Source organism: Rhineura floridana, chromosome 5, assembly GCF_030035675.1.
Source record: "Rhineura floridana isolate rRhiFlo1 chromosome 5, rRhiFlo1.hap2, whole genome shotgun sequence".
Lineage (NCBI taxonomy): Eukaryota > Metazoa > Chordata > Lepidosauria > Squamata > Rhineuridae > Rhineura > Rhineura floridana.
The window spans coordinates 1,813,531-1,841,504 of NC_084484.1; the positions used below are offsets into that span (position 1 = coordinate 1,813,531).

The 27,974-nt window shown below is 42.2% G+C and overlaps 1 protein-coding gene across 4 annotated transcripts; it reads left to right on the forward strand.

The window, feature by feature from the left end:
• The first annotated feature begins 18,394 nt into the window (after nucleotides 1-18,394).
• On the forward strand, nucleotides 18,395-27,689 carry TMEM129 (transmembrane protein 129, E3 ubiquitin ligase). Of its 4 annotated transcripts, none has more exons than XM_061629823.1 (4): nucleotides 18,395-18,581; nucleotides 19,622-20,096; nucleotides 23,026-23,185; nucleotides 26,428-27,689. In XM_061629823.1, exons 1-4 carry the CDS (start codon nucleotides 18,446-18,448, stop codon nucleotides 26,674-26,676), a joined length of 1,020 nt encoding a protein of 339 aa, XP_061485807.1. In that variant the 5' UTR covers nucleotides 18,395-18,445; the 3' UTR covers nucleotides 26,677-27,689. The 4 variants fall into 4 exon arrangements, with proteins under 4 accessions (XP_061485807.1, XP_061485806.1, XP_061485810.1 ...); XM_061629822.1 differs by lacking the exon at nucleotides 18,395-18,581 and adding an exon at nucleotides 18,591-19,017; XM_061629825.1 differs by lacking the exon at nucleotides 18,395-18,581 and adding an exon at nucleotides 19,177-19,261.
• The last annotated feature ends 285 nt before the right edge of the window (nucleotides 27,690-27,974 follow it).

Genomic DNA, 27,974 nt, shown 5'->3' on the forward strand with positions numbered 1-27,974 from the left:
GTCAAGGAAACTTAGCCAGGGTGGTTTTCTCTCCCTCCTCCTCCATTGCAAATATATTGTGGACGCTTAAGTACTGCAGTTGTACAAATACAGTACTTTGCACCTAAGAAAACTGAAAAGTGTCTTATTTTGGTTCAGAACGGATCACTACTGCCACAGTCAGTAGCACAGTGACAAATTCAGAAGTTCAGGGGCCCCTTACGGAGAGTCAAGCCACGCCTCCTCCCTCGCTTGGCGGCTCTCCGTTGCCATCTCCCGTCCTTCCTGTGTAACCCTTCCCCCATAACAGATGTCCCTAGGAGCCAATCAGCATGAAAGGGGAGTGTGTTACTTACCAAGAAGAGACTTCTCAGTGGCTGACTCACCTCAGGTCAAGCAGGAAAGGAGAAGGAATCATGTTACAAGATACTTAGTGGCAAACATGCTCCCTTTCAATGTTGATTGGCTGGTAGGATGCTGAAGACATAGGGACCTGGCTGGAACCCTGCTCCCAAAAAAGTAAGGGGGTCTAAGACACACACACACACACAGCTCCTGAACAACTACTCCCTGGTCACAGTTGCTTCTCTGCTGGGAGAAAAGTTATGTGGCCTCTACCTCTTCTTGTTTTCTCCTGCTGCTTCTCTGCAAAGAAACTAGACACTAGAACATGGTAGTTTTACCATGTGCCTGTCCCTGATTTTGAATTGGGAAAGGTGCACAGGGGTTAGGGGAGGGAGGTTTGGAATCATGAAAAAAATCAAGCTAAACATCAAGGAAAAAGTAATCTGGGAGACAGCCACAATATTCACGCCTACAAACATTGGACTTTACATGTAGGTCCTTGGCAAATCCAATGTATGGTTGACTGCTAGGACAAGCTTGCCTTGGTAGGATGTGCAATCAGGATGCAATCCATGATCCTATGTTACGCATAGGCTCTGCACACTGAGTTCTCACCTGAACCATCCTCTGCACGATCCCACTTTTGTAATGGGATTTTAAATTTGCTAAATTTACTTATTTATTTATTACATTTATATACCGCCCCATAGCCGAAGCTCTCTGTGAGGTTTACAACAATTAAAAACATTAAAAACAAATATACACATTTAAAAATACATTAAAAAAAACAATTTAAAAACACATGCTAAAATGCCTGGGAGAAGTATTTTATCCTCTCAACAACCTTGTAAAGTAGACCATAGGGCATTTTTAGCAAAGCAACAAAAAGAACAGTAGCAGCACCTTAAAGGCTAACAAATTTATTATAGCATGAGAGAGTTCATTTCATCAGATGCATAATTGTTGAGATAGATAGATGGATGGATGGATGGATGGATGGATGGATAGATAGATAGATAGATAGATAGATAGATAGATAGATAGATAGATAGATAGATAGATAGATAGATAGATAGATAGATAGATAGATAGATAGATAGATAGATAGATAGATAGATAGATAGATAGATAGATAGATAGATAGATAGATAGATAGATAGATAGATGGATGGATGGATGGATGGATGGATGGATGGATGGATGGATGGATGGATGGATGGATGGATGGATGGATGGATAGATAGATAGATTATCATATGGAATAATGTAATGAAATAGGTATGGATAGGTATATGTATTTTTATTTAATAAGGCCTAAGAAGGGTTAAAAGCAATTAACAGTGTTTACCAAAGTACTGATCTCATGAAGCCAGCCATATATTGCCTGCTTTGAGGAAAACAGTTACAAGAAAGGACAGAATGTGGATAAAATAATTGGCAAAGTGCCAGGGAAGCAAGTGTGCCTAGGAATCATTTTTTGCTAACTCAAGGAAAAAATGTACTACAATGGGGCATTGGATATGAAGAAGGAAAACAACAACCAAACCAACAGGACTGGTTAATGTGGTGTGGTACATAGAATCATAGAATCATAAGAGTTGGAAAGGGCCTATAAGGCCATCGAGTCCAACCCCCTGCAGAAATCCAAATTAAAGCATACCCGACAGGTGGCTGTTCAGCTGCCTCTTGAATGCCTCGTGTTGGAGAGCCCACTACCTCTCTAGGTCATTGGTTCTATTGTCATACCACTCTTAACAGTCAGGAAGTTTTTCCAAATGTTCAGCCGAAATCTGGCTTCCTGTAACTTGGGCCCATTATTCCGTGTCCTGCACTCTGGGGTGATTGAGACGAGATCCTGGCCCTTCTCTGTGTGGCAACCTTGCAAGTACTTGAAGAGTGCTATCATATCTTCCCTCAGTCTTCTCTTCTCCAGGCTAAACATGTCCAGTTCTTTCAGTCTCTCCTTATAGGGCTTTGTTTCCAGTCCCCTGATCATCTTTGTTGCCCTCCTGTGAACCTGTTCCAGTTTCTCTGCATTCCCCTTAAAGTGTGGTGTCCAGAACTGGACACAGTAGTCGACATGAGGCATAACCAGTGCCAAATAGGGGGGAACCAATACCGTACATGATTTGAAAGTTATACTTCTGTTAATGCAGCCTAAAATAGCATTTGCCTTTTTTGCAGCCACATCACACTGTTGGCCCATATTCAGCTTGTGATCAACAACAAGATCCTTCTCACTAAATATTGGCTAAGTATTCCCCATCTTATAAGTGTGTATTTGGCCTATTTTTCCTAGTTGTAGAACTTTGCACCTATCCCTGTTAAATTTCATTCTGTTGTCTTCAGCCCAATGTTCCAGACTATCAAGATCCCTTTGAATTTTATTTCTACCAAGGTATTAGCTACTCTTCCCAATTTTGTATCATCTGCAAATTTGATTATTCCTTGTACCTCCTCATCCAAGCCATTAATAAAAGTGTTGAAGAGCACTGGACCCAGGACTGAGTCCTGCGGGACCAAAGGCCGAGCCCTGCAGAACCCAGCTCATTACCTACCCCCAGTCTGAGAAGGAACCACTGATAAGCACTCTTTCAGTATGATTCTGTAGGCAACTGTGAATCCACCTGATAGTTGTTCCATCCACCCCACATTCAGCAAGCTTGTTAATCAGAATATCATGGGGCACTTTGTCAAAAGCTTTGCTGAAGTGGAGATATATTATGCCATAGCATTCCCACAGTCTACCAGGGAGGTTACCCAATCAAAAAAACGATATAAGAACAGTCTGGCAGAATTTGTTCTTGATAAATCCATGTTGGCTTCTAGTAATCACTGCATTGTTTTCAAGGTGCTAACAAAGTGACCACTTTTATAATCTGCTCCACAATTTTCCCAGGGATCAATGTCAGGCTGACTGGTCTGCAGTTCCCAGGTTCCTCCTTTCTGCCTTTTTTGAACATAGGGATAATATTAGCCCTCCTCCAGTCATCCGGCACTTCTCCCATCCTCCATGATTTCACAAATATAATAGACAGCAGTTCCGAGAGTTCTTCAGGCAGTTCCTTCAATACTCTAGGATGCAATTCATCAGGCCTTGCAGATTTGAAGTCGTCCAGAGTGATTAGGTATTCCTTGACTATTTGTCTATCAATCGCAAGCTGCAATCCTGCCCCTTCAATTTCACATTTCCCAAGGGGGTCATAGATCCTCTTTTAGGAGAAGACTGAGCCAAAGTAGGAATCAAGCACTTCTGCCTTTTCTTTGTCCTCTGTTATCATTTTGCCATCCTCATTGAGTAGCTGTTGCACCATTTTTTCTGTCTTTTACTATGGATGTACCTGAAGAAAAGCTTTTTTGTTGTTTTTGGCATATTTTGCTAACCTCAGCTCATTCTCAGCGTTAGCCTTCCTGACGCCATCCCTGCAATGCTGTGCTGTCTGTACTCTTCCTTTGTAGCTTGGCCTTCCTTCCACTTCCTGTATGTGTCCCTTTTTGTTTTTGTTTTCAGGTCATCTCCAAGCTTTCTGTGAAGCCACATCGGCTTCTTCTGCTGTCTTTCCCTTTTTTTCCTCATCGGAATTGTTTGTCATTGCACCATTTGCCACGGAACCTTAATTACCATTGTTCTGAGTTTATTAAAATCTGCTTTCCTGAACTCCAGGGTACACGTATGGCTACTCTCAGCTTTTGCTTCCTTTAAAATCAAGCAATCTAGTGTAGCGTGTTCACTTTTCCCCAGATTTCCGTAACTGCCACTTTATCCACCAAGTCATCTCTGTTGCTTAGAATCAAGTCAATGATAGCTGATCCTCTAGTTGCTTCATCCACTTTCTGTAGGAGAAAGTTATCTTGCACAGAAGTCAGGAATTTCTTGGAGGGGCCATGTTTGGCAGAATTTGTCTCCCAACAGATATCAGGGTAATTGAACTCCCCCATTACTACTACATCATGCCTCCTTGAAACAATGGCAATTTGCTTTGCAAAAGTTTCATCCTTGTTTTCTCCTTGATTGGGCAGTTGGTAGTACCGCTTCCGTCTCCCTTTCTATTCCTTCTGTTCTGTTTGAACAAGTTACATCCTTCAGTTGCTGTATTCCAGTCATGAGTGTCATGCCACCAAGTTTCAGTTATACCTATCAAGTTATATTTACTCTCCTGTATTAAGAGTTCAAGTTCGTCCTCTTTCTTTCTCATACTCTGGGTATTAGTATACAGACATCGAAGATCTACATTTTTATGAAGTCTGTTACTGGCCCCCATTAGAGCCATTCCCTCAGTTCCTCTTACTGTGCACAAGCCTTTGTTGGTTGTTACTGCCAAGTTTATGTCTCCTTCCCCCTTAGGATTCAGTTTAAAGCTCTCTAGATGAATTTCTCCATGCAGTGGCCAAACACATTCTTCCCAGGCTTTGTGAGGTGCAACCCATCACTTGCCAGCGGTCCATCTTCCAGGAAGCATAGCCCATGGTCCCAGAATTTCTAGCGCCGGCACCACCTTTGTAGCCAGTCATTCACTCACAGTATTTCCCATTCCCTTTCCACTCTCTTCTAAGTACTGGAAGGATGGATGAGAAAACTATTCAGGCTCCAAAGTCCTTCAGTTTCCTTCCCAGAGCTTCAAAGTCTGACATGAGATTTCCTCTTCTAAAAGACTAATTTACTGAAATTACTATATCTGATTGATGGGGGTCATTGAATTCTCTTGGTGGGCATGATCTGGAGCTTTGTCTCACTCAGTTCTTTTAAACTAGCCCCTTTTTCTATCTGACAATCCTCCCTGTCTATTTTCCCATATTAATCAACTGTTATATGAGACCTCTTTGATTTTAAGGGCCATAATTCCTGCATTTTTTTAGGAGGATCAGTTTCTCCAAATTGGTGGACAACCTGAACAATTTCATTAATTAGGACATCATAAATTTGAGGTTCCCCATGCTTCCATAAACCCAAACATTCTACTGACCTAATCTGGAACTTGGAAGCCATCTCTCTTAATTCTTTGGTAGTCCAGGGTATATCTCATACACTCGGCATTTCCTATAGCTTTAAAGTCCCCCAAAGTCATAGCTTTGTGGCACATTCCCACAATTTCCATTTTAGCGTCCCTGGATGGGGCATGGGCCAAAACATGCATTAACATGCAGAAAGTTACGACTTCCTGCTGCAATTGCTCTACTAAAAACAAATTGTTTATTTGGGGAGATAATTGGTAGCATTTCGGCCCACTTTGCTGTATTTAACTTAAATGATCTATTACAGTAAATGCCTTGACTATCCAATTTAAAGAGTCTTGGTTTTCTAAGGGCCCAACAGAATCTGAAACCTCCTTTAACTGAACCGGAGACATTTGAATAGTGGTGGTGGTGGTTCATCTTCCCTCATCAGTATTTTTTGATCTAGCCACTTGCATGATGGCTGCTGTTGGGTTGCAACAAGAACCCTCATTGCAACATGAAAAATCAAAACCTGCACAGGAATAATTGCTAGCTCCTGTAGGGGTTTTCCATCCTACACATGCAGTTTGAAAGGCTAGGCTTATTCCATTGTTTTAATTTAGCTATTTCTTGTTCATGTCCTTGACATTTATTTATGGTCATTTTCTGACCTTTTATTCCTAGATCTTGGACTAGGGCTTTTAATGAAGAAATTATTGCTCTTTCTCCTGCAGTTCTTAATTTTCTTGTTTATATTAATTTCCAGCCTAAATTCTCGAGCCAGTTCTTTGGTCTGAACCATAAGTATGTTAATACTCCCTAACTGGGTCTGAAATTCAATAATTTTTGGTTTTGCCTGGTCTAATAGGTCTTGTAAAGTTATTGCCTGGTCTTGTAGAAATTCTGCTGCAGCCATGAAGCACAATGCTGCCATGGCTGTCTGCTTTTTCATATCAGAATATTTCTTTTGCCTTCACCATGTTTCCTATAAGTGCTCTCCATCTGCAACTTTCATGAACTCTTCCATAACATTCTTCCAAGGGGAGAGACCTACTGTTTGCAGGGTCTGGCATTAAGTCCCTTGATAGGTATATCACCATTGTGGCCTTTGCACTGACTTTTCCAGAATTTGCCATTATTCCCTCGGTCTCATCTCCCTGTTTAGGCACTTGTACCCATTTTTAAAAGGAATCCATGTTGGAACTTTCCTCCCCTCCACAATTTTCAACTAAGATAAATGTTATCAGTTTTGTCTCTTAAATTACAGCTGGGCCCAAAACTACTGGCTATAGAGCAAGAATCTTACAGAGAAGGGAGTTCTAGACAACTGAGTTCTTTTACCTTTTATTATTATCTTAACAGCAACATGATAATTTTACTATGCATTATGATGACGATGATGATTTACATTTATTGCCTGCCCTTCACCCAGAGGTCCCAGGGCAGGTGTGTCATCTTCAAAGAGAGCCCCATGTAGAGTGCATTGCAATAATCCAATCTGGAAGTTACCAGAGCATGGAGTATTGTGGCTAAGTCATCTCTGCCCAAAAGGAACTGAACCTGGTGAACCAGCCTGAGGTGGAAAAGGGGACTCCTAGCCACTGAGGCCACCTGAGCCTCCAGGGCCAAGGTTGGATCCAGGGGTACCCCAAGCTGCGGATCTCTTCCTTCCAGGGGAGTACAACGCTGTCCAGGACAGGCCATGGAGACCTAACACTTTGTAAATGCTTTCCAACAGCAGCATTTGAGTAGCACTCAGTTCCAGAGCCTGGCCAGCATCCCACAGGCAAACCTGTCAGGTGGGAGGCAGTGCGAATCCCCCAATGGCAGTGTCACTCAGCAGTCAAGCATGTCAGAGACCTCGCTAATAAGCCGTTCACAGACCTCCAACACTAGTAGCAGCAGTCTTACCCAACAGACCGGCTGTTGCAGCAGCACAAGGACTACTGTGCTCAGACACAAAATCTGAAACAGCGACAGGAGACCCACTCTTAATAAATCCTTGCCTTTACTCCCAATTTATTTATTTTATTTTATTTAGTTAATTATGTGAATGTAGTTAATTAAAATTAACTGTGACATTTGTTGCTTTATTACTGCTGTTGTATTATTTTATTATGAAATTGTTTTTGTAATTGTTTGCTTTTGTTGTAAGCCACTTTCAGCACAATTTTTATTTTTGTAAGTCGCTTTGAGTTCCATTTTTGGAAAAAAGCGACTAATAAATATAAATAAATAAATAAATAAACACTTGCCTTTTCAGGATTAAGCCTCAATTTATTGGCCCACATCCAGCCCATCACTGCTTCCCAGCACCTCAAACACATCTCCCAATTCAAATAGATCAGAGAGATACATAATTACACAAGTACACAATGGGGGGAGGGGAGGTCATACCCTTTAGTAACTTAAGTCTTTTAGAAAGAGAAATCTGAGTGATACACCACACCACCTTAACTGCCCTTGTTGTTGTTATTGTTCACTTTCTGACTTAAGGCTCTGTCATTTCTTTTCTTCATTAGTTAGCAAAAAAATGATTCTCAGGCTCATGCAGGTTTGCAGCCAATTTTTTCCATATTCCATATTTGTATCCCCCCCCCCCCAAAAAAAGCATACAGTATCTTTGTCCTTCCTCATTCTGGCTGGTGTGTTTTGTTACCTTTTTACTGCTGGAATTCTGGTTTTATAAAGATTTCTTCAACCTTGAATGATATAGGAAACATACACACAGTATTCATTCATACTATATTTTATTTACACGAATTCACAGCAGTAGCGAATAGCATACAGTAAGCCTGTATTTTAAATTAGGTCTCCAGATCTTCTGGTGGCTTTGTTGTTTTAAAAAGCTGTAAAGACAAAGCTCTTGCCAACTGAGAAGGAAAATGTGCACGCAATATTTACTATTATTATTATTATTATTATTATTATTTCTTGTATTTATATACCGCCCCATAGCTGAAACTCTCTGGTTGGTTTACAACAATTAAAAACAAATATACAAATTTAAAAACACCTTTTTAAAAAGCAATTTAAAAACACATGCTAAAATGCCTGCAAGAAGAGGAAAGTCTTGACCCGACACCAAAAAGATAACAATGTTGGTGCCATGTGCACCTCGTCAGGAAGATCATTCCGTAATTTGGGGGCCACCACTGAGAAGGCCCTCTCCCTTGTTGCCAGACTCCCAGCTTCCCTTGGAGGAGGCACCTGGAGGAGGGCCTTTGATGTTGAGCGCAGTGTACGGGTGGGTTTGTGTTGGGAGAGGCGTTCCATTAGGTATTGTGGTCCCAAGCTGTGTAAGGCTTTATAGGTTAAAACCAGCACCTTGAATCAAGCTCAGAAGCATACAGGCAGCCAATGCAAGTGGGCCAGAATCGGTTTTATATGTTCGAACCATCTGGTCCCTGTTACCAATCTGGCCGCTGCATTTTGCACAAGCTGCAGTTTCCGAACTGTCTTTAAAAGCAGCCCCACATAGAGCGCATTGCAGTAATCTAACTTGTCTTGTCCGGATTCAGCCTCAGTTTATTAGCCCTCATCCATTGTCGCAGCCAGGCACTGGTTCAGCACATTAACAGCCTCACCTGAAGAAGATGAAAAGGAGAAATAGAGTTGCGTGTCATCGGCATACTGATGGCAATGCACTCCAAAACTCCGGATGACCGCACTCAATGGTTTCATGTAGATGTTGAACAGCATGGGGGACAGAACTGACCCCTACGGAACCCCATACTGGACAGTCCAGGGTGCCGATCAATGTTCCCCAAGCACCACCTTCTAGATCTGACCCACCAAGTAGGAGTGGAACCACCACCATGCAGTCCCTCCCACTCCCAACTCAGCCATTCTTCCCAGAAGGTTACTATGGTTGATGGTATCGAAAGCCGCTGAGAGATCAATGGGATTTATTTCTATGCAATCATGTTTGAAAATGGAAATGGACTGCCTTCAAGTCAATCCCCACCTATGGCGATGTGACGTCCTTCCCTGGCACCACCTGTGAAGCTCTCACTTGTGGCTGCCAGCAGACAGAAACGTCAGGTTTTCTTCTTACCCTTTACAGCTCTAGCACAGTTCTCAGAAGATCCCCCTGCTAGGCCTTACTACCCAACACTCTGTAACCCTTTTAGCCAATAGACTGTGCCTAGTCTCTGTCTGGCTATTCTGATATCTTGTGTCAATGGGTATAGGTAATTTGTAATTTGTCGTATCCAGGTTGGGACTCAGGAACCAGACCAGTTGGTGAAAGCAATTCAGTTTTTATTAAAGTAATATCCAGACAAAGACTACGCCTTCTCATGAAGTTTCACTACAAAACATAACCTGCGACTTGAAAGAAAGTTGACAGAACAAGGAACCACTATTCCCCCTGTCCCTTAAGAAGGAGGCAATCGAGCGCGAATTCTCTCACTCCGCCTCAAAGTGCTCTCATCCACTCCCCTCCTCTCCCCCTTCTTTTGTTGTCTCTTTTGCTGTCTCCTTGTACTACTGCCCCCTCCCCTTCTGAGGACTCTGATTCAGGTATGGGGGAAGCGGGGGGGGGCAAGGCCTAAACCATCTGGCTGCTTCTCTTTGCCTTTCCCAGGATCAGGAGGAGGTTGGATTCCCCCTCGCCCTCCCTCCTTCTCCAACTGCTCTGAGCTCGGAGGGGGAGAAGGCGTGGGAAGCTCACGGGAAGGATCTGTGTCTGTTGGACTTTCAAGGTCTTCGCTGCCAGACAGTTCTATCTCTGGGATTCCCTCCCCCTCTTCTGCTTCTTCTTCACACGGCTCTGGCCAAATGACCCCCTCCCTCTCCTCATCTTCTGAGACATCAGGGCCCCAATCCTGCATCCTGACACGCCCCCTGCAGCCCCTTGACTCTGAAGCATACAGCCCTGGGTTTCTCTGTGGGACTGGATACACTTTCCTCCGATCCGCCGCTGCCACCATTCGATACAACTGTTCAGCCTTGGTTACTTTGCTGTTCCCCCTGGTATGTGTATCCCAGCTGAAGGAATCAGGCTTTTATTTAACCAAGAAATATTTATTAAGAATTAGAAATAACAAGATTACTTAATTACTTTGTTGACAAACTTATGGTTTCATATATGTTCTGACATGTACTTTACTTCTCATTAATTGCCTCAGAACTCCGACTCACTCTCAACAACGACAACAACCTCCAAACACCACCAAAACCTCTCTTTCACCTCTCTAAACCTCCAACATCCACCTCCCAGATTCAACTATCATTCTTCCATTTATACTCCCCCTGTCTCTCTCCCGACGAGAGGGCGACCAAGGCTTCCAGCCACTGATTGCTCTTTCCACACAGAGCTTGCTGCTCCTGCCCCTGCTGACCCCCAATTACCATGAATATTAACTATTATTAATATTCATTAATTATTATATAATAATTAAATATAACCTCTACCTAACAATATATCTGAGTTTGGCTTCCATTGCCGTTCTGAATATTGGGAGTGGAGGCATTAGAAATTTCTCCTGGTTATCCATAATGTCCTGGGAAGAGGCCAAAGAGAAAAAAGGCAGTTATTTATTTTATTTTTTAATTTCATTTGTATCCCACCTTTCCTCCAGAAACTCAAAGTGGTGTACATGGTTCTCCCCTTCCCATTTTATCTTCACAACAACCCTGTGAGGTAGGTTAAGCTGAGAGACAGTAACTGGCCCAAGGTCACCCAGTGAGCTTCATGGATGAGTGGGGATTTGAACCCTCATCTACCAGGTCATAGCCCAACACTTTAACCATTGTACTATACAGGCTACTAGAGGGCTGCATCAGTCTCGAGGTCTGATTTAAGGCCCATTTGGAACACCTCTCTGCCATGCCCACAAGCTTTACGGAAGTAAACACAACTTTCCCCGAATGCCGTGCCCAGGCCTCCTGTCCAACTCCCCACTGGATTTCTCATGCGCAGAGATTGCCCCTTCCATCACTATTACACATCACATGTTGGGATGCCAAAGATGCCCACAAAGGAAAAAGCATGAAGCATTTAAAGGTGTCCTCAGCATAATCTTGAAGATAACCCCTTCATAGGGAGAGGCCCCTAGGAGTATCCTGAAAATATGAAGGTATAAGAGAAGATTGAATGGATGAATGTGGACAGCAGGGGAGTGTGATGGATCCTTGGTTGGAGTCAGAGTGAGTGACAGGTGAAGATAGTCTGTTGAGAATGACAGTTGAAGGGAAAAGTGGGTGAGAGTCATTATTAATATTGATATTAATATTTCAAAATACTGATATTTTGAAAGGAAATATTGATAAATGAAATACAATAACAATGTTTTGAAAGAAAATATCAATATTAGTATCAATGTTTTCCAAGCATGAGGAAGCAAGCCAAGTCTAGCCCACGTTAAGGACTCTAGGCTTACCAAGGTGGAGGTGGGCAGGCACTGAAAGCTACTTTCCTCCTTTCCTTTTCAAGAAGGAAATGCTTGCTAATGTGGAAACTGACCAGCCTGAATCCCAATGGAGAAGGAGGCAGCAACGTCACTTTCCTTTATCTATTGATAAAAGAAAAGAAAACCGCTTTGCCACTGCCACCTCCTCCACTGTGATTGAGGCTGGTAGGAAAGCAACATTCAGTGTCCCCTCACCTCCACTGCCTTGACAAGCCTAGAGTTATTAACATGGGCAAGACTTGGCTTGCTTCGTCTCACTTGGAGCTTGCATTATTCGAATGGAGAGTGTGTGGAGGATTATTCAAATGGGAGAGAGCGAGAGAAACCAGTACTGCTGTGCGTAAAAATCAATAAAATAACAATATATTCAAGAGAATATTCAAGGAGAAAAATCCGGTGTTGGGGGAAAGCTGCTGAAGGTCATAGAATCGTTGAGTTGGAAGGGGCCCATAAGGCATCGAATCCAACCTCCTGCTCAATGTAGGAATCCAAATTAAAGCATACCTGACAGGTGGCTGTCCAGCTGCCTCTTGAATGCCTCCAGTGTTGGAGACCCCACCACCTCCCTAGGTAATTGGTTCCATTGTTGTACCGCTGTAACAGGAAATTTTTCATGTTCAGTCAAATCTGGCTTCCTGCAACTTGAGCCCATTATTCCATGTTCTGCACTCTGGGATGATCGAGAAGAGATCCCGGCCCTCCTCTATGTGACAACCTTTCATGTACTTGAAGAGTGCTATCATACCTCCCCTCAGTCTTCTCTTCTCCAGGCTAAACATGCCCAGTTCTTTCAGTCTCTCCTCATAGGGCTTTGTTTCTAGTCCCCTGATCATCCTCATTGTCCTCTGCATTCTTCTTAAAGTGCGGTGTCCAGAACTGACTACTCAAGATGAGGCCTAACCAGTGCCAAATAGAGGGGAACCAATACTTCACATGATTTGGAAACTATACTTATGTTAATGCAGCCTAAAATAGCATTTGCCTTTTTTGCAGCCACATCATCGTGATGGTTCAACAACAATCCCAAGATCCTTCTTGCATGTAGTACTGGTGAGCCAAGTATCTCCCATCTTATAACTGTGCATTTGGGGTTTTTTTCCTAGGTGTAGAATCTTGCACTGATCCCTGTTAAATTTCATTCTGTTGTTTTCTGCCCAATGCTCCAGCCTATCAAGATCCTTTTGAATTTTGTTTCTGTCTTCCAAGGTATTAGCTATCCCTCACAATTTTGTATCATCTGCAAATTTGATAAGCATTCCCTGCACCTCTTTGCCACACCTGAAAAAGGATATAGCAGAGCTGTAAAAGATTCAGAAACAGGCGACCTAAATGATCAAGGGGCTAGAGCAACTGCCCTATGAAGAAAGGTTACAATATTTGGGCCTTTTTTATTTGGAAGAAAGATAAGGGAGGGGGGCACGAAAGAGGTGTTTAAAATTATGCATGATGTGAAGAAAGTGGATAGAGAGAAGTTCTCTCAATTGGACCATCTAATGAAGTTGAATTTTGGAATATCCAGGACAGACAAATGAAAGTACTTCTTCACACAATATATAAACTATGGTGTTCACTCTCCCAAGACATAGTGATGGCCACTAACTTGGATCGCTTCAAGAGGATTAGACAAATTCATGGAGCATAAGGCTATCAGTGGCTACTAGCTGCAGTAGTTATGTTCTACCTCCACTGTCAGAGGTAATAAGTCTCTGAGTACAAGTTGCTGGAATCACAAGTGGCAAGAGCACTCTTGCACTCAGGTCCTACTTGTGGGCTTCCCAGAGGCATCTGGTTGGCACTGCAAGGACAGGATGTTGGACTAGATAGGCCATTGGCCTGATCCAGCGAGGCTCTTATGTTCCACAATGATATTTCGTGACTGCCTGAGGTGTGCAGAGAGCAGATTGGCCACCACAGGAGATAAACAATTTAAGGGATTCTCTCAGATTACTCAATTTGTGGAAATTTAAGGACATGAGTGTAAGAGACAGGAGAGAGGCTGAGCTTTAGGGCTGGTCTACATTGACCTTTACTATGAGTTTGAGGCTGAGTCCAAACTTTCTGGGCATCATTCACAGAAGCCATCCCGTTTTTGTAGAGTGAATCTGCTGCTGATTGTGAAGTGTTGTCCTCAAGTGACAAACTACTTATGGGAAGGAGATGATGAATTCGACTGACTTTGACTCCCCTCTCCCTTTCAAGTGGCCTTTCGTTTTCATTCTTACAGGATACTATTTATACAGCCACTATAGCCAGCGGGGAGTTTTCACATTCCACAATGTTAAATTGAAAATACCCCCATGCCATTCTGAGGCTTCCTATAAGCTCATTTCAAAACAAAACCTTACAAAACTTAATAGTCGTGAACTCAGAAACACTTGCTTAACAACGCTGTCAATTTTCATGGTGATACACAAAACAGTCAGAGAGAATAGACAGTTCAAAGTGTAAAAAGAGAGAAAAAACTCAGAGCCCTTTTGGACTTTTTTCTCTGAGACTTCTCATAATCTGTTAAAATTCATTAAAAATCAGCCATGTTCACAGAGTACCTGTAATCCTAATAATGACCTTGCCCCATACTCTGACCTTCATCTACTGCAGTTCAAAAGTTGAAAAAATGCCTGGCTGATTTTTAATTAATTTAAGAAATTTTGGCTGGGGCCCTATGATAATGTGGGGCACGCTCAGTAAGGACCAACTGTCAGTGTTCTAAAAGCCTCACAGCTGCTGGCCTTGGCTAATCAGGGGGCCACACCCACACCAGACTTTGATTTCATGTGAGACAGTCATGGCTTCCCTCAGAGAACCCTGGGAAGTGTAGTTTGTGACGGGTGCTGAGAGGAGACTCCTATTTCCCTGAGAGAATGGTTTAACAGTCAGCCACTCTGATTGAAGGTCTGTGAGGGGAACAAGGCGTCTCCTAGCAACTCTTAGCACCCTTCACTAACTACACTTCCCAGGATTCTCTGAGAGACGCCATGGCTGTTCAAAGTGAAATAAAGGCCTGGTGTGGATGTGGCCAGGAGCAGCTTTGGTTTAAACGTTGGTGGGAGGCTACATGCGCCTGCAGTAGAATAAAAAGGTGGGGGAAAGCCTGAAAAAGAATGATACTATTTACAATGTTTTCCTTTTAGAAAGGAAAGGGGCTTCCCTTCTGCTCAGTGCCCACACACCCAATCTCCTCCCCGCCTCTTCCCTGGGTCAGTGTTGGACTACGACCTGGGAGAGCAGGGTTCGAATCCCCACACAGCCATGCAGCTGACTGGGTGACCTTGGGCTGGTCACTGCCTCTCAGCCTCAGAGGAAGGCAATGGTGAAACTGTTGCAAAAACTCTTGCTAGTTCGTTTACCTGGTGGGATGCCCAAATTCCCAACAAGACGAGAGGCGAGTCGGTCAGAAGTTCAAAAGTTTTACTATACTTTGCAAAGCAGAGGCACTGACCCACACGTGAAAGCGCCAAGAGTGAGCTGCCTGCTTACATCAGGACAGACTTGCATTTTTATACCTCATCGGAGCTAAAGCACATGATCAGTGGAAAAGTACAGAACTCTTGCAGTTTTGCCCCAAACAAACAGCCAACGCCTTTTGGAAATCTGCCAGCAACATCTGCCTCAAACCATTAAAACAGGAAACCCCAGTCCCCTCCCCTGATCTGCACCATGTTTCTCTGAGGCCCAGGTCAGGGTTATAGATGTGCATAACAGCAAGCTTTGCAGCAAGATCCCTGGTCATTCCAATTCAACATAATATTTCTTAATTTTCATAACAAAACCACCTCTGAATACCTTTTACCATGAAAACCCTGATGTTCCGGCTTATATTGTAAATATGGTAAGTGCTGGTTATATAGAAGACATATGGTAAGTGGAGTGAAAGAGGAGGGGGGAGTACATGAGCAGTAGAATGCTGGATGATTGGCTGAGCGTTTGAATGGCTGGGAGTATAAATGGAAGAATGACAGTTGAATCTGGGAGGTGGATGTTGGAGGTTTAGAGAGGTGAAAGAGAGGTTTTGGTGGTGTTTGGAGGTTGTTGTCGTTGCTGAGAGTGAGTCGGAGTTCTGAGGCAATTAATGAGAAGTAAAGTACATGTCAGAACATATATGAAACCATAAGCTTGTCAACAAAGTAATTAAGTAATCTTGTTATTTCTAATTCTTAATAAATATTTCTTGGTTAAATAAAAGCCTGATTCCTTCAGCTGGGATACACATACCAGGAGGAACAGCAAAGTAACCAAGGCTGAACAGTTGTATCGAATGGTGGCAGCGGCGGATCGGAGGAAAGTGTATCCAGTCCCACAGAGAAACCCAGGGCTGTATGCTTCAGAGTCAAGGGGCTGCAGGGGGGCTTACAAATTACCTATACCCATTGACACAAGGTATCAGAATAGCCAGACAGAGACTAGGCACAGTCTATTGGCTAAAAGGGTTACAGAGTTTGGGTAGTAAGGCCTAGCAGGGGGATCTTCTGAGAACTGTGCTAGAGCTGTAAAGGGTAAGAAGAAAACCTGACGTTCCTGTCTGCTGGTAGCCACAAGTGAGAGCTTCACAGGTGGTGCTGGGGAAGGACATCACATCGCCATAGGTGGGGACTGACTTGAAGGCAGTCCATTTCCATTTTCAAACAAGATAGCATAGAAATAAATCCCATTGAACTCAAAAAGTATGCAAATGATCAAACCCACCCTCCCGTCTCCTCCTTCCTATCCCCTCCCTTTTGCCCCTCCCCTCCCCCTTCGTTTGCTCCTCCATCCCCCTCCCCTTCCAATCCCCTCCTTCCCCTTCCCCCTCCCCTTCCTCCTCCCCATGGTCAGTTTTACCTATCTTAAGCATGATTGCACAGAAGTAAATACCATTGAACTCTATAAGCATGGAAATGATCAAACCTGCCCTCCCCTCCACCTTCCTTTGACCCCCTCCAATACGCTCCTTCCCACTCCCACTCCTCCTCCCCCATGGTCAGTGTTTCCTATCCTAACCAAGATTGCATAGGAGTAAATCCCATTGAAAATAAGCATGCAAACGATCAGACCTGCTTTTCCCCTCCTTCCCCTCTCCCTTCCTCCTCCCCTCCCCTCTTCCTTCTTCCTCCTCCCCTGCCCACTCCAGCCCTCCCTTCCTCCCCCAGTCAGTTTTACCTATCCTAAGCATGATTGCATGGGAGTAAATTCAATAAACATGCAAATGATCCAACCTGTCCATCTACACCCCTCCCCCTCCTGCCTGCTCCCATCCCAGTCCTCACCTCTGCATTTCCTCCCCTCCCTCGTCCTCCCCCCCTCCACATCCTCTGTAGTCAGTTTCACCTATCCTAAGCATGATTGCAGGGGAGTAAATCCCATTGAACTCAATAAGCATGCAAATGATCAACCCATTCTCAGCAAACTTGGACAGGATCCTATTTCTTACCTGCCGGATTAAAAAGCAGGGAAATTCACTCATAGGCAAAAAACCTTGCAGTTTAAGAATATACCTATAGCCCACAGCTATTTCTATCAAACTTTAAAAAGCAGGGAAATTGGGCAGCTATAGTGAATGTACCAGGGGAGCAGGAGACCTGAACTCCTCTCTGAGATATTGTACTGCCCTACAAATTGGTCAAAATGCAAACACCATTTGGGTTGGTCTTTCACAGTCCAATCCACTTCCTGTGTAGCTTGGAAGAATTTGGCAACATGTGCCTCTGAGCATATGGTGAGTGGTGGCAACACCTGCAATCAGCCCAAATAATAGAAAGAAGACATGTGCTGTGCTGATCTTGTTTTAGCAGGGAGGAAGCAACATTATTAAGACAGTTGATATGGTTCAGATGGTCACTTTGAATATGTCTGATTTCCTTTGCAATTTTAGTGAAGTTTCCTATAGGAAATCATTTTCTTTTGTTTCTATTTCTGTGAATATGTGAAGTACAGCAACTCTTTGCAAAATTTAGACTAAAAAAACTCCAAACAGAATTGTGGAATAATGGCACTGACTTCTGCAGAATAGTCTCCAGTTGACCTCAGGAGTGTCTCAATTTGCACAAGATAAAACAGTGTTAGGTGAAATATATTCTAGCAACATGTTAGGTGTGCTCTATGTTTTTAATTGACTGTGCCCACCTTGCCTTAAATGAAGTGGTTGAAACATAGCAGGCTGAAAATATGCATCCTCTTTTTTCCAACAGCTAGAGTCATTCCTGAAGGCGCAACATGTTGTAATCAGTCTGATTTTACATCAAACTGCAGTTTCAGATTCAACTGTTAATGCACCCAAAATAGAAATAGAACATAACCTCCAGTTTGAAACACAAAAGGCTGTCTTTACCATCATATGACACTGACCAATAAAAAGGCTTTGAAATTAATAAAAATAAATTTGACACAGATTTCTAGGATGAATAAGGAGGGAAATAAAATTTTCTAGTGTAGATTATCTGTAGAAACATTAATAACACAGGAAAGAAGCAAAGTAAGAAGAACACCAGCAAACATACAAAAATATAATTCTCTATCTTTGGAGATGGCAAGTGTTGCCACCACTCACCATATGCTCAGAGGCACGTTACCAAATTCTTCCAAGCTACACAGGAAGTGTGGACTGTGAAAGACCAACCCAAACTGTGTTTACATTTGGACAACTTTGTAGGGCAGTACAATATCTCAGAGAGGAGTTCAGGACTCCTGCTCTCCTGGTGCATTCACTATAGCTGCCCAATTTCCCTGCTTTTTAAAGTTTGGTAGAAATAGCTGTGGGCTACAGGCACATTCTTAAACCGGAAGGTTTTTTGGCTATGAGTGAATTAGATTACGCGCGTGAAAAGCACTCTGAGCCCAGCTTTGCGCAGCAGTCAAACAGCTATGGAGTTGAAAAGTCGTCTGCAGCCTATCTTGCTTTGTTGCTGACGGACTATCATCAAGGGACGGAGGGTAAGAAGGCACACTTTCGGAGAGATAATAACCGCGTACTCTGACAGGATATTGTAGGTCCGTCAGCTTTCCCGACGAGCTTGCCTCGGCTTCTGAACTACAATTCCCAGAATGTAGTGCGGGGAATTCCGCCCTTGGAGCTAAGAAAGACGGAGCAGTCGGCGGGCAATCTGGGGCTTCTGACAGCCGGGGCTGCTGGTTGACACGTTCCGTTGTTTCCCGGGCGCGTCCATGGAGAGCTCTACGGCTACCTTCACCCTGGCCTACGTGGTGCTAGCCGTGTGCTTCGTCTTCCCACCTAACGAGTTCCATTTGGCTGGGTTGACGGTGCAGAACCTGCTGGGAGGCTGGCTGGGCAGCGAAGACGCGGCCTTCGTCCAGTACCACCTGCGGCGGGGCACCAGCACTCTCCTGGCTCACGCCCTCCTGCCCCTTGGTGAGCGGGAAAAGAAGGTTGGAGCAGAAGGTGGGGGGGGACTGGGAGGAAAAACGCTGTGGACGCTGAAATAGGACTGGGGAGCGAGACAGCGGAGAGACAGGGCTTGTGGCAGCGGAAAGAGGTTCTGTGTCTTTAATAGCTGTGTTCCAGGAAGACATTTAACACGTTCCCCTTTTCTGTCTCTCTCCCCTTCCACTTCCCATCATGACACCTGTATTCCTGGCAAAGCTGTGCCTGTCATGTAAGGGTTTTTTTAACCAATTCCATGATGCATCCTATTATTACAGCTGTATATTTTGCACTAGCTGCAGCTTCAAAAACAGGTGTAAGGGTAGTCCCCAAAGAGGTGGTGGCCTTATATGAAGGATGGTTGGAAGAGAAGGGGCTCCTTAGCCTCCCCCCTTCTATCTTACTCGTGATGGAAGTGCAACAGAAAAAAAAGTGAGGGATATAAGAGGGATATGTGGGGTTCAGTGTCTCTGAAATGTGATCTATGTATGCCTTTTAAGTTCTAGTAATTTGCAAGATAAAAAATTTAAGTCATGTATGCATGTATGGGGTTTGCTTTATTTTCTAAAACTACTCCCCCCCCCCTTTGCAGGTTACTATGTTGGCATGTGTTTTGCCGCACCTGAGAAACAACTCTGCAGTTTTTATCAGGCCCCTGAAAGCTGGAAAGTCTTTTTCTTGTTGGCTGTTCTTGCCCCAACAATTGTTGGTAGCCTAGCATATTACTGGTCAATAAATGATTGGAATAACCATCCCCTAGTCAAGACAATTTCCCTTTATGCCCTCCCACAGTCAGGTTGGAGGGCAGTGGCTTCTTCCATCAACACAGAATTCAGAAGGATTGACAAGTTTGCTACTGGTGCCCCTGGAGCCCGAGTAATTGTTACAGACACCTGGATAATGAAAGTGACTACATACTGCTTCCATGTTGCCCAGCAAAGGGACATCTATCTCACCGTGGTAGACTCCAGACAGCATGAACTCTTGCCAGACTCGAATATGCCTGCACAGTTCCTCACAATCCGTGTTGCAAGTGTTAATCTTCATGTGAAACCTTTTGATATCCGGTAAAGTAGGCCCTAGTTTTTAGCTTGTTGGGTATGTGCAATGAAGAATGCCAAGGGGAGTCGATTTTAAGTACAATATTCCATGATACACCACGTTGTTAGAGCTGTATTTTTAAAGCAAAACAACCTAAATATGATATTTGGGCAATTTATTTTACTTAAATATGTTTTCCATATGTGACAAATAATGTACTGCAAGAACAACAAAGAATCTTATAGTGCCAGAAAGGTCTAGCACATTTTTTACATTTTATTTATTTTAGTGTATAAAACTGATATAATAAAAATACTAAATAATAAAAACACAACATTCAATAAAATTTCTTTAAAACTAGATAAACTATATCTCAAAAATAAAACAGTGTAGAAAACAATCAATTAAAAATTAAGAGTCAGAGTCCAAGAAAGCTTGGATAAACATCAGAGTTTAAGAGGTTTTAAAGGTCACTACTGTCTCTTGCTTGCACGTTGAGGTAGAGCATTCCAGAGGGTGGGTATTATCACTAAGAAGGCCTACTTTCCTGTTGTAACCAAGTGACAATCTGCTGGCCATGAAATGATCAGCAGGGTCTCTTCTAAAGATCATAAAGATTGGCTTGGTCTGTATCAGGGGAGACAGTCAGCTAGGTATCCTTGCCCCAAGTTGTTCAAAACTTTGAACTTGCCTTAGTAGATAATAGGCAGCCAGCTCAGATCTTTTAAAACTGGTGTAATCTGTGCAAAGATGGGTGCCCTGCTAAGGACCCCAGCAGCTGTAATTTGCATTAGCTGAAGCTTCCAAACCAAGTGTTAGGGTAATCCTACATATAACACACACACATCATATCAGTCTAATTGTGAGTTTGCCAGTGTATGGACCACTGTGGCAAGGCTATCTCTGTCCAGAAACAGTTGTAGTTGGCACGTAACTGAAGCTGGTAATCTGGGCATCCAGTGACTGATGGATTTAGGAGCACGCCCAAACTATGCATCTGCACCTTCAAAAGGAGTGTAATTCCATCCAGAGCTGGTACATAGTCCAGTTCCTGGTCCTGGGAACTGTCCGTCCATAGGGCCTCCATTTTTCAGGATTCTTAACATCCATCTCATGCCTGCATACAGGCACTAGTTTAGGTTTAGCATATGCACTGCCTCTCTGATACAGATGGTACAGAGAAATGGAGCTGAGCATTATCAGCATACTGGTGACACTGCCCCAAATCTCCTAATGACTGCCCCCCAGCAGCTTCCTGTAGGTGTTTCAAGCTTTCATGGGCCAAGTTCAAGGTTCTAGTTTTGGTGTACAAAGCCCTATACAGCTTGGGACCAGGATACCTGAAAGACTGTCTTACCCCTATATACCCAGTTGATCACTGTGCTCTGCAGGTGAGGGCCTCCTGCAGATACCATCTTATCAGGAGGTCCGTTCTGCACAACATAGGAAGCGGACCTTTAGTGTGGCGGCACCTACCCTGTGGAACTCCCTCCCCTTAGATATTAGGATATCTGTTGTCTTTTTGGCGCCTATTGAAGACTTTCCTCTTTCAACAAGCCATTTAAGTTGAGACCTATCCCAGTCTGCATCTGTGCTGGAATTGCTTTTTAATATTTTTTTAAAAAAACCTTTTTTCCCCTAAACAATATGTTTTTTAAGCCTTTTTAACGATGTTTTTAAAGCTTTTTTTTAAAAAATGTTTTTAAAGTTGTTTTGTTTTAATGTATTTTAAGGTCTGTTTTTGTGATGTTTTAAAGTGTTTTTGGTGCTTTTGTTTGCCACCCTGGGCTCCTGCTCAGAGGAAGGGCGGAATATAAATCAAATAATAAATAAATAAAATGAACTACAGTCCACTTTGTCAGATGCAGCTGATGAAGTGGATTCTAGTTCAAAAAAGCCTATCTTCCTGTAGTTAACAGATTAGCATGTCTATCTCTGGAAGTTATTAACAAAGTTATTAACAAGGGATCATTGGGTAGCATTTGATCATAAAACCACACCTTCACCATTTCTTTTCAGACTAGGGAAAAAAGATTAAACCAAAGTACTGGTACTGCTATTTCCCATATATAGTCAATCAGGAGATTTCCCAGAGAAGCTGTGATACCCATATTTCTGTAACCCCTTCACTTACCCAGATTGGGCATGGGGAACCAAGGGCATTAACCATTATTACAGCCCTTAATGGAGTCTCCTTGCTATGTGAATTTTTTTGTCATAGTATGGAAAGAATGTATCGCTCTGCTAAATTGTTTTATATAATGCAACTATGTTTAATATTTTTAATGTTGTGTTTTGTTAGCTGCTCTGAGCCTCTGAGCAGCATACAAATTTCAGAGTTCCTTCTTAATAGCGAACCTAGATAGTTGAGTGCCTATCAAATGAAAGCAGACACATGAAAGCGGATAAGGGGACACATTTTTCTCCTGCAACCAAGGCCTTCCCTTGTTATAGGGCTGCTAGTCCCAAATGTCAGGATTTCATACGTTTTTAACAAGAAATACTATTTTGGAGATGGGAAGGGCTTGAACCACTTAACTACATGGTAGTCATTTAACCTAGTCATTTTATATATGCTTTTCAGCTAAATGAAGGAAATATGCACAAAACAGTTCACTCCAGTGTGGGGAGGCACAAATGAAACTGGCTTACATAAAATGTTGTGAGTCATATGCAAATTCATTTGAGGCCAGTGACAATTGTCAGTCATTTAAGAGATTTAAATAGTCCACTGTAAAACAAAAGTTATCGTTGAAAGGTTAATCATTTATATAATATGCTGCAAAAACAGCATGGCGTTTGTTCCTAGTCTGTAATAAAAATGCTATCAAAGAAGTCCAGGATTTCCAGGATTTGAGGCCATGGCTACTTCCCATAAACCTGACATTTAAAAGAGAAAAGTACAATTTCTTTTATACTTGCAAATGGCTGACATGAAATTCTGTCTTGTCTTAGGCTGAATTCAACAGAATACGGGGAACTGCGAGAAAAGCTCCATGCTCCCATTCGTAATGCTGCTAATGTAGTAATACATCAGAGCCTCAGTGACTTGTTTCTAGAAACCTTTACTTCACTGGTAGAGACTAATCAGACATACTCTGTTCCAAGCAATCAGGTGGGACTGTTCAAGATTGGAGATTATAACTCATTTTTTCGTATTGCCAATACATATTTATTGCTTCCAGATTGAATGTTACTGCAGTTTATTTCAATGAAGAAGATACTGCCTTTTTTTACAATAAGCCTTGATGGATGACTTATTTAATGGTTGAGGGTAGGTGGGCAAAGTTGGTGGGTTATCACTAAACTTAGAGTAGGTTTGCCACTACCCAGTTTCCTAGTAAATATAAATTGTCCCAGGTAACAAGGTCTGACCCATACCTTCTGAAATGTATCTTGAGCATCTGGCCCTTTAAAAACAAATGTATTCTATGATTTTAAATCTTTTGCACATATGAAGTCTAGCACTGAGGGTGGTATCCAACTAAACAGTTCCGCTATCTCAAGCACTTTTGGTTGCACAGCAGAACTTCCCCTCAGATTCTTCTTCCCATGTGCTCCCTAAGTCTGCTCTGGAACATTGGAGGAAACCCAGTACATATTTAGGGGCAAGTAGGGGTGTGCGAGGAGAGGGAGAAGAAGTTCCATTGCACAGCCAAAGCACTTGCACTAGTGGAACTGACTGAAATTGGTCCTTTCCTATTTGTGCTAAAATCCTTTACTTTAATTTACAAATATATAATTTAATTTATATACCGCCCTAAGCCTGAAGGCTCTCTGGGCGGTGTACAAAAAGATAAAAACAAGCACAATATATAAATACAATAAATACAATAAATCAAGAAACAAAACAAACAAACAACAAAAGAACCAAACAACGTCCAAAATACAGAAATGCTGTTAAAATACACTTTAAAATGCCTGGGAGTATAAAAAGGTTTTCACCTGGCGCCGAAAAGATAGTAGCGTCGGCACCAGGCGCACCTCATCGGGGAGACTGTTCCACAGTTCGGGGGCCACCACTGAAAAGGCCCTAGATCTAGTCACCACCCTCCAAGCTTCTCGATGGGATGGTACTCGGAGGAGGGCCTTAGATGTTGAGCGCAGTGTACGGGTATAAGATGCCTTTGTGTTGGCTTTTATATTAATTCAGATCTAGTAATGTGTCAGTCAGCATGATTCTGTGGGCATTTAATTGCATAGGATGGTATTTAATGCCAGACCTACTCAGAGTAGATCCACTGAAGTTAACAGACATGATTCAGTTCATTAATTTCAATAGGTCTACTCCAGAACTTAATTGAATGCAATCCATAAGCTTAGGTTTTTCTGTTTACCTTTTTCTACATACCCTGATGCAGAATCAGTTGGAATTGGTGTAAACGTTATTTCTTGTAATCTGAAGGAGCTGCAGCAGTTATTTCTCTCTGAAGAGGAAATGCCCTGGAAAATGCTTTATTTGTGCTGTTTATTTGCAGGCTCTCTGGTTTTGATCCTAAAATGTTTACTTAAGGAAGTTCATGGAAGGAACTTTTCCCACTTCCCTTTCCCATACAGCCACCTGCAACCCCTGAAAACCCTCTTTGGAGGGTTGGGAGCCCTCTTAAACGATGTGGTGCATGGGGAATTCTGGAGGGGAAAGAGGTGATGGGAGATTTGTTCTATGAAATTCTTTAAGTTTGCTTATCTGTGGATCCAAGCCTATTTCTGGATGTGTGTGGAGTTTTGTGATGCCTTCCTCTGGCATTGACAATCCAGGAATGTTTACTTTCAGTGTCAAAGCCCTGCTGTGAACATTTCTTAAGGTAAAAGGTAAATAAGTGTCAATTTGGGCAAAAGGAAGAATATTTTTGTCTTTGCCCTCTTTTGGGGAGGAAAGGAGAAAGAATGGTTCCTTTTAAAGTTACCTCAAGGAACAATGCTAAATATGTTACCTTTAGTTTTTTAATCTTCCAATATTAGTTTTAATTTTTTCAAAAATTAACCATTGTGTTTAATTTTTTGTTTTTTAAAACTGCACATATGCATAGCCAGACTTGTAAAACTTATGCAGCCTTCATGGACTAATGTACAAGTCTGACAGGGTGTGATCCTAAGCATGTTTACTAAGCATGTTTACTCCCTGTGGTTTCTTGGGTTTTACTTCCAAGGAAATGTGTTTTGGATAACAGTTCTTAAGGCCTTAAAAACACTTTCAGAGTCATACTTTGAAATACTGTTTCTGGAAATTCAGTTGATGGGAGGAGTTCTGTTTCAGTGAGTGTCAAAAGTAGCAGGAACCCTGTTGCTTGCTACAGACATGACACTTTGGAAACATTGTCAAGTTCAATGGAAATATGCATGTTGCTGATGATGATAATTAAATTTGTTACCCACCGTTCACCAGGGCAAGTCACAGTATAAAATACATTACTAAAAACAGTTTAAAACAAATTACATTTGCAACTATGATATGCATGTTACCTTTTTGTAAGCTCCTTTCTTGTACTGTAAAAAGAGTACTGCACACATTCATCTCCAAATGTTTTTAACAGCAAAAGCCCTGCTCTGCATCCAACTACTTCCAGAAGCATGTTTGCTTGGGACATGAGATGGTGTGATTGGCTCCTCCTCTGAGCTTTAGATGTGCTGCTAAGACCTTTTTATTCTGCGAGGCTTTCAGTGTGGGTTAATATTTTTATGTCTCTGCTCTTAATCTTAACCTGCTCTTTTATTATATACATTTTAGGTAACTTTTGGGTTGTTTTGTGTTTTCATAATTCTGTAAGTGCTTTGTTCAAAGAAAACGGGTTAAATATGACTCAGTAGGGGGGGGGAAGTGCCTTTTTTCAAGGCGCACAAGACTGAACAGATATGTGTAAGATGCTATGTTTTCTGGGAATGTACAATTAATAACACAGTGTGTGTGGGGGGGGGTCTGCCATCCCTCTGGTCCCATCCAGTGAAACTTAGTTGCACAGACATCATATTGAAATCAATAGGTCAGCTTAGTTGTGACTAACTTAGAGATCCATTGGTTTCAACTGGACTTACTGTGAGATTTTCTCTGTATTGAGGCCTGTTCCTTGACAGTCATAAAAATGCAGTCTGTCTTCCATTGGGAGCTATAAGTGCTGTAAGTGTGAATAAAGCAGATCATATCATGCCACTTTGTGCAGTTTATAGGTAAAGAGTTAGTGTTTAAATCTGTGGCAATTATTTGTGTTAACAGTGACAGAAAACTTATAGTTGGCTGCTTTAGATCCTTCTGTAGCTGCCTGTTCCCCCCCTCCCCCTTGACATCCTGTAAAGTGCCATGTACATTGATGGTATTGTATAAATAACACATAATGATCTTGTGCCTTTTTTTCTCTGTAGGAGCTTGACCCATGTGTTGGATGTATGCAAACTAATGCAAATGTCAAGCTTTTGAAGAACTGTCAAGAGCCAAATGAAGGAGAGTGCCAACAATGCTACTGTCGTCCCATGTGGTGCCTGACGTGCATGGGTAAATGGTTTGCCAGTCGGCAGGACCAGCAGCACCCAGAAACCTGGCTTTCAAGCTGTGTGCCTTGTCCAACCTGCCGAGCCAAATTCTGTATTTTAGATGTTTGTGTTATACGATGAACAGATCCTAAAACACTCTATCTTTTAATCTGTGTGTACTTCAACAGTGGATGAATGGCATATCCATCTGTTTATTTTTTGCTATTCTGTTCGTGGGGACTTCTCTGTAGTGCCATGCTAGTCTTCGTATTTTTGCCTTTGTTTATTTTTCTTTTGTTCAAACATACTTTTAATTGCTGTAACAAAACAACTGAGTGGCATTTTCACCAACCTTTGTGACTCCCTTCAGTTCCATTAAATCTTGGGTAATAATCTAGAACAGGGGTGGGGAACCTCCTTCCTGTGGGCCAAACATGACCCGCCAGGCCTCCCCATTTGGTGTGGGGTATATAAGAGTAGAGTTTCCAAGGAACAATCTTGCAATAATATATGTTCTGTTGGCTTTTCTCCTTTTAAGGTTAATTAAATAAAATGGATAAGTAACATTATTGGCCAGGATTCTATAAACCATGGAGCAACAAGTTCTATTCAGCAAGGAACATAAAAGTTTTCCTCTCAGTATCATATAGTCTGTGGGTCACTACTTTGTAATGTTTGTTGCCCAAGCACTAGACGAGATTAAAATGAGACACCAGTTAGATTAATTGTATGTGAGATTATACAAAATTATTGACTAGAGTGTGTTATCTTGTCTTACACGTCTTATGTTGTCACTAAGAAAAAGTGAAGACAGAACTAGATTTTATGTCTGGGCCCAACTCCAGTTTCTCCAACCCCAACCCCTATTTCCAAATACGTGACTACATATCCAGTGCAGTTAGGTGTCCCCAAAAAGTGGCATTAAAAATGTCTGAGCTTTTTCAACAACAGAATTGGTTGCCTCAATCTATATAGAAATACTATATAGTAATTGTGCCAATGGCTTAGTACTAAAGCAGTATGTTAGCAAGGCAAACATTCTTTAAAATGTAGAGGTTAACTTCACTATAAACCAATATGCTATTGTAGATCAGTGTCCTAAAATACAATCCTATATTGCTTTGTAAATTATTAAACTTTATGGGATGTCTGTACTTGACTTTCTTGGTCTTCAGAAGTTTCCTCATATTAAATGAGAAGAATCATAGTTCAGTTTCCCTTAATATGTATGAAATTCAACTTCATTTATTTAAAATGTCTGCTGGTAGGATCTCCCCTATTCTGCTTCAGTAATTGTTGTCGTCTTTTTAAGATATGTTCTTAAATTTGCTAACTATGGCTAGTATAGCTGCCATGTAGTTAACATTTCTCTTAATATTATTACTATGTGGAAAAATACAATTAGCCACAACAGAGTGTTTACAGCCATTAGTCCAGTA

Excerpts from the sequence above, each read along its gene's own strand:
- TMEM129 (XM_061629822.1), top strand. The coding sequence starts at position 18,813 with ATGGAGAGCTCTACGGCTACCTTCACCCTGGCCTACGTGGTGCTAGCC. Across the intron at positions 20,097-23,025 it reads GTGAAACCTTTTGATATCCG|GCTGAATTCAACAGAATACG; the intron begins GTAAAGTAGGCC and ends GTCTTGTCTTAG. Across the intron at positions 23,186-26,427 it reads ACTCTGTTCCAAGCAATCAG|GAGCTTGACCCATGTGTTGG; the intron begins GTGGGACTGTTC and ends TTTTCTCTGTAG.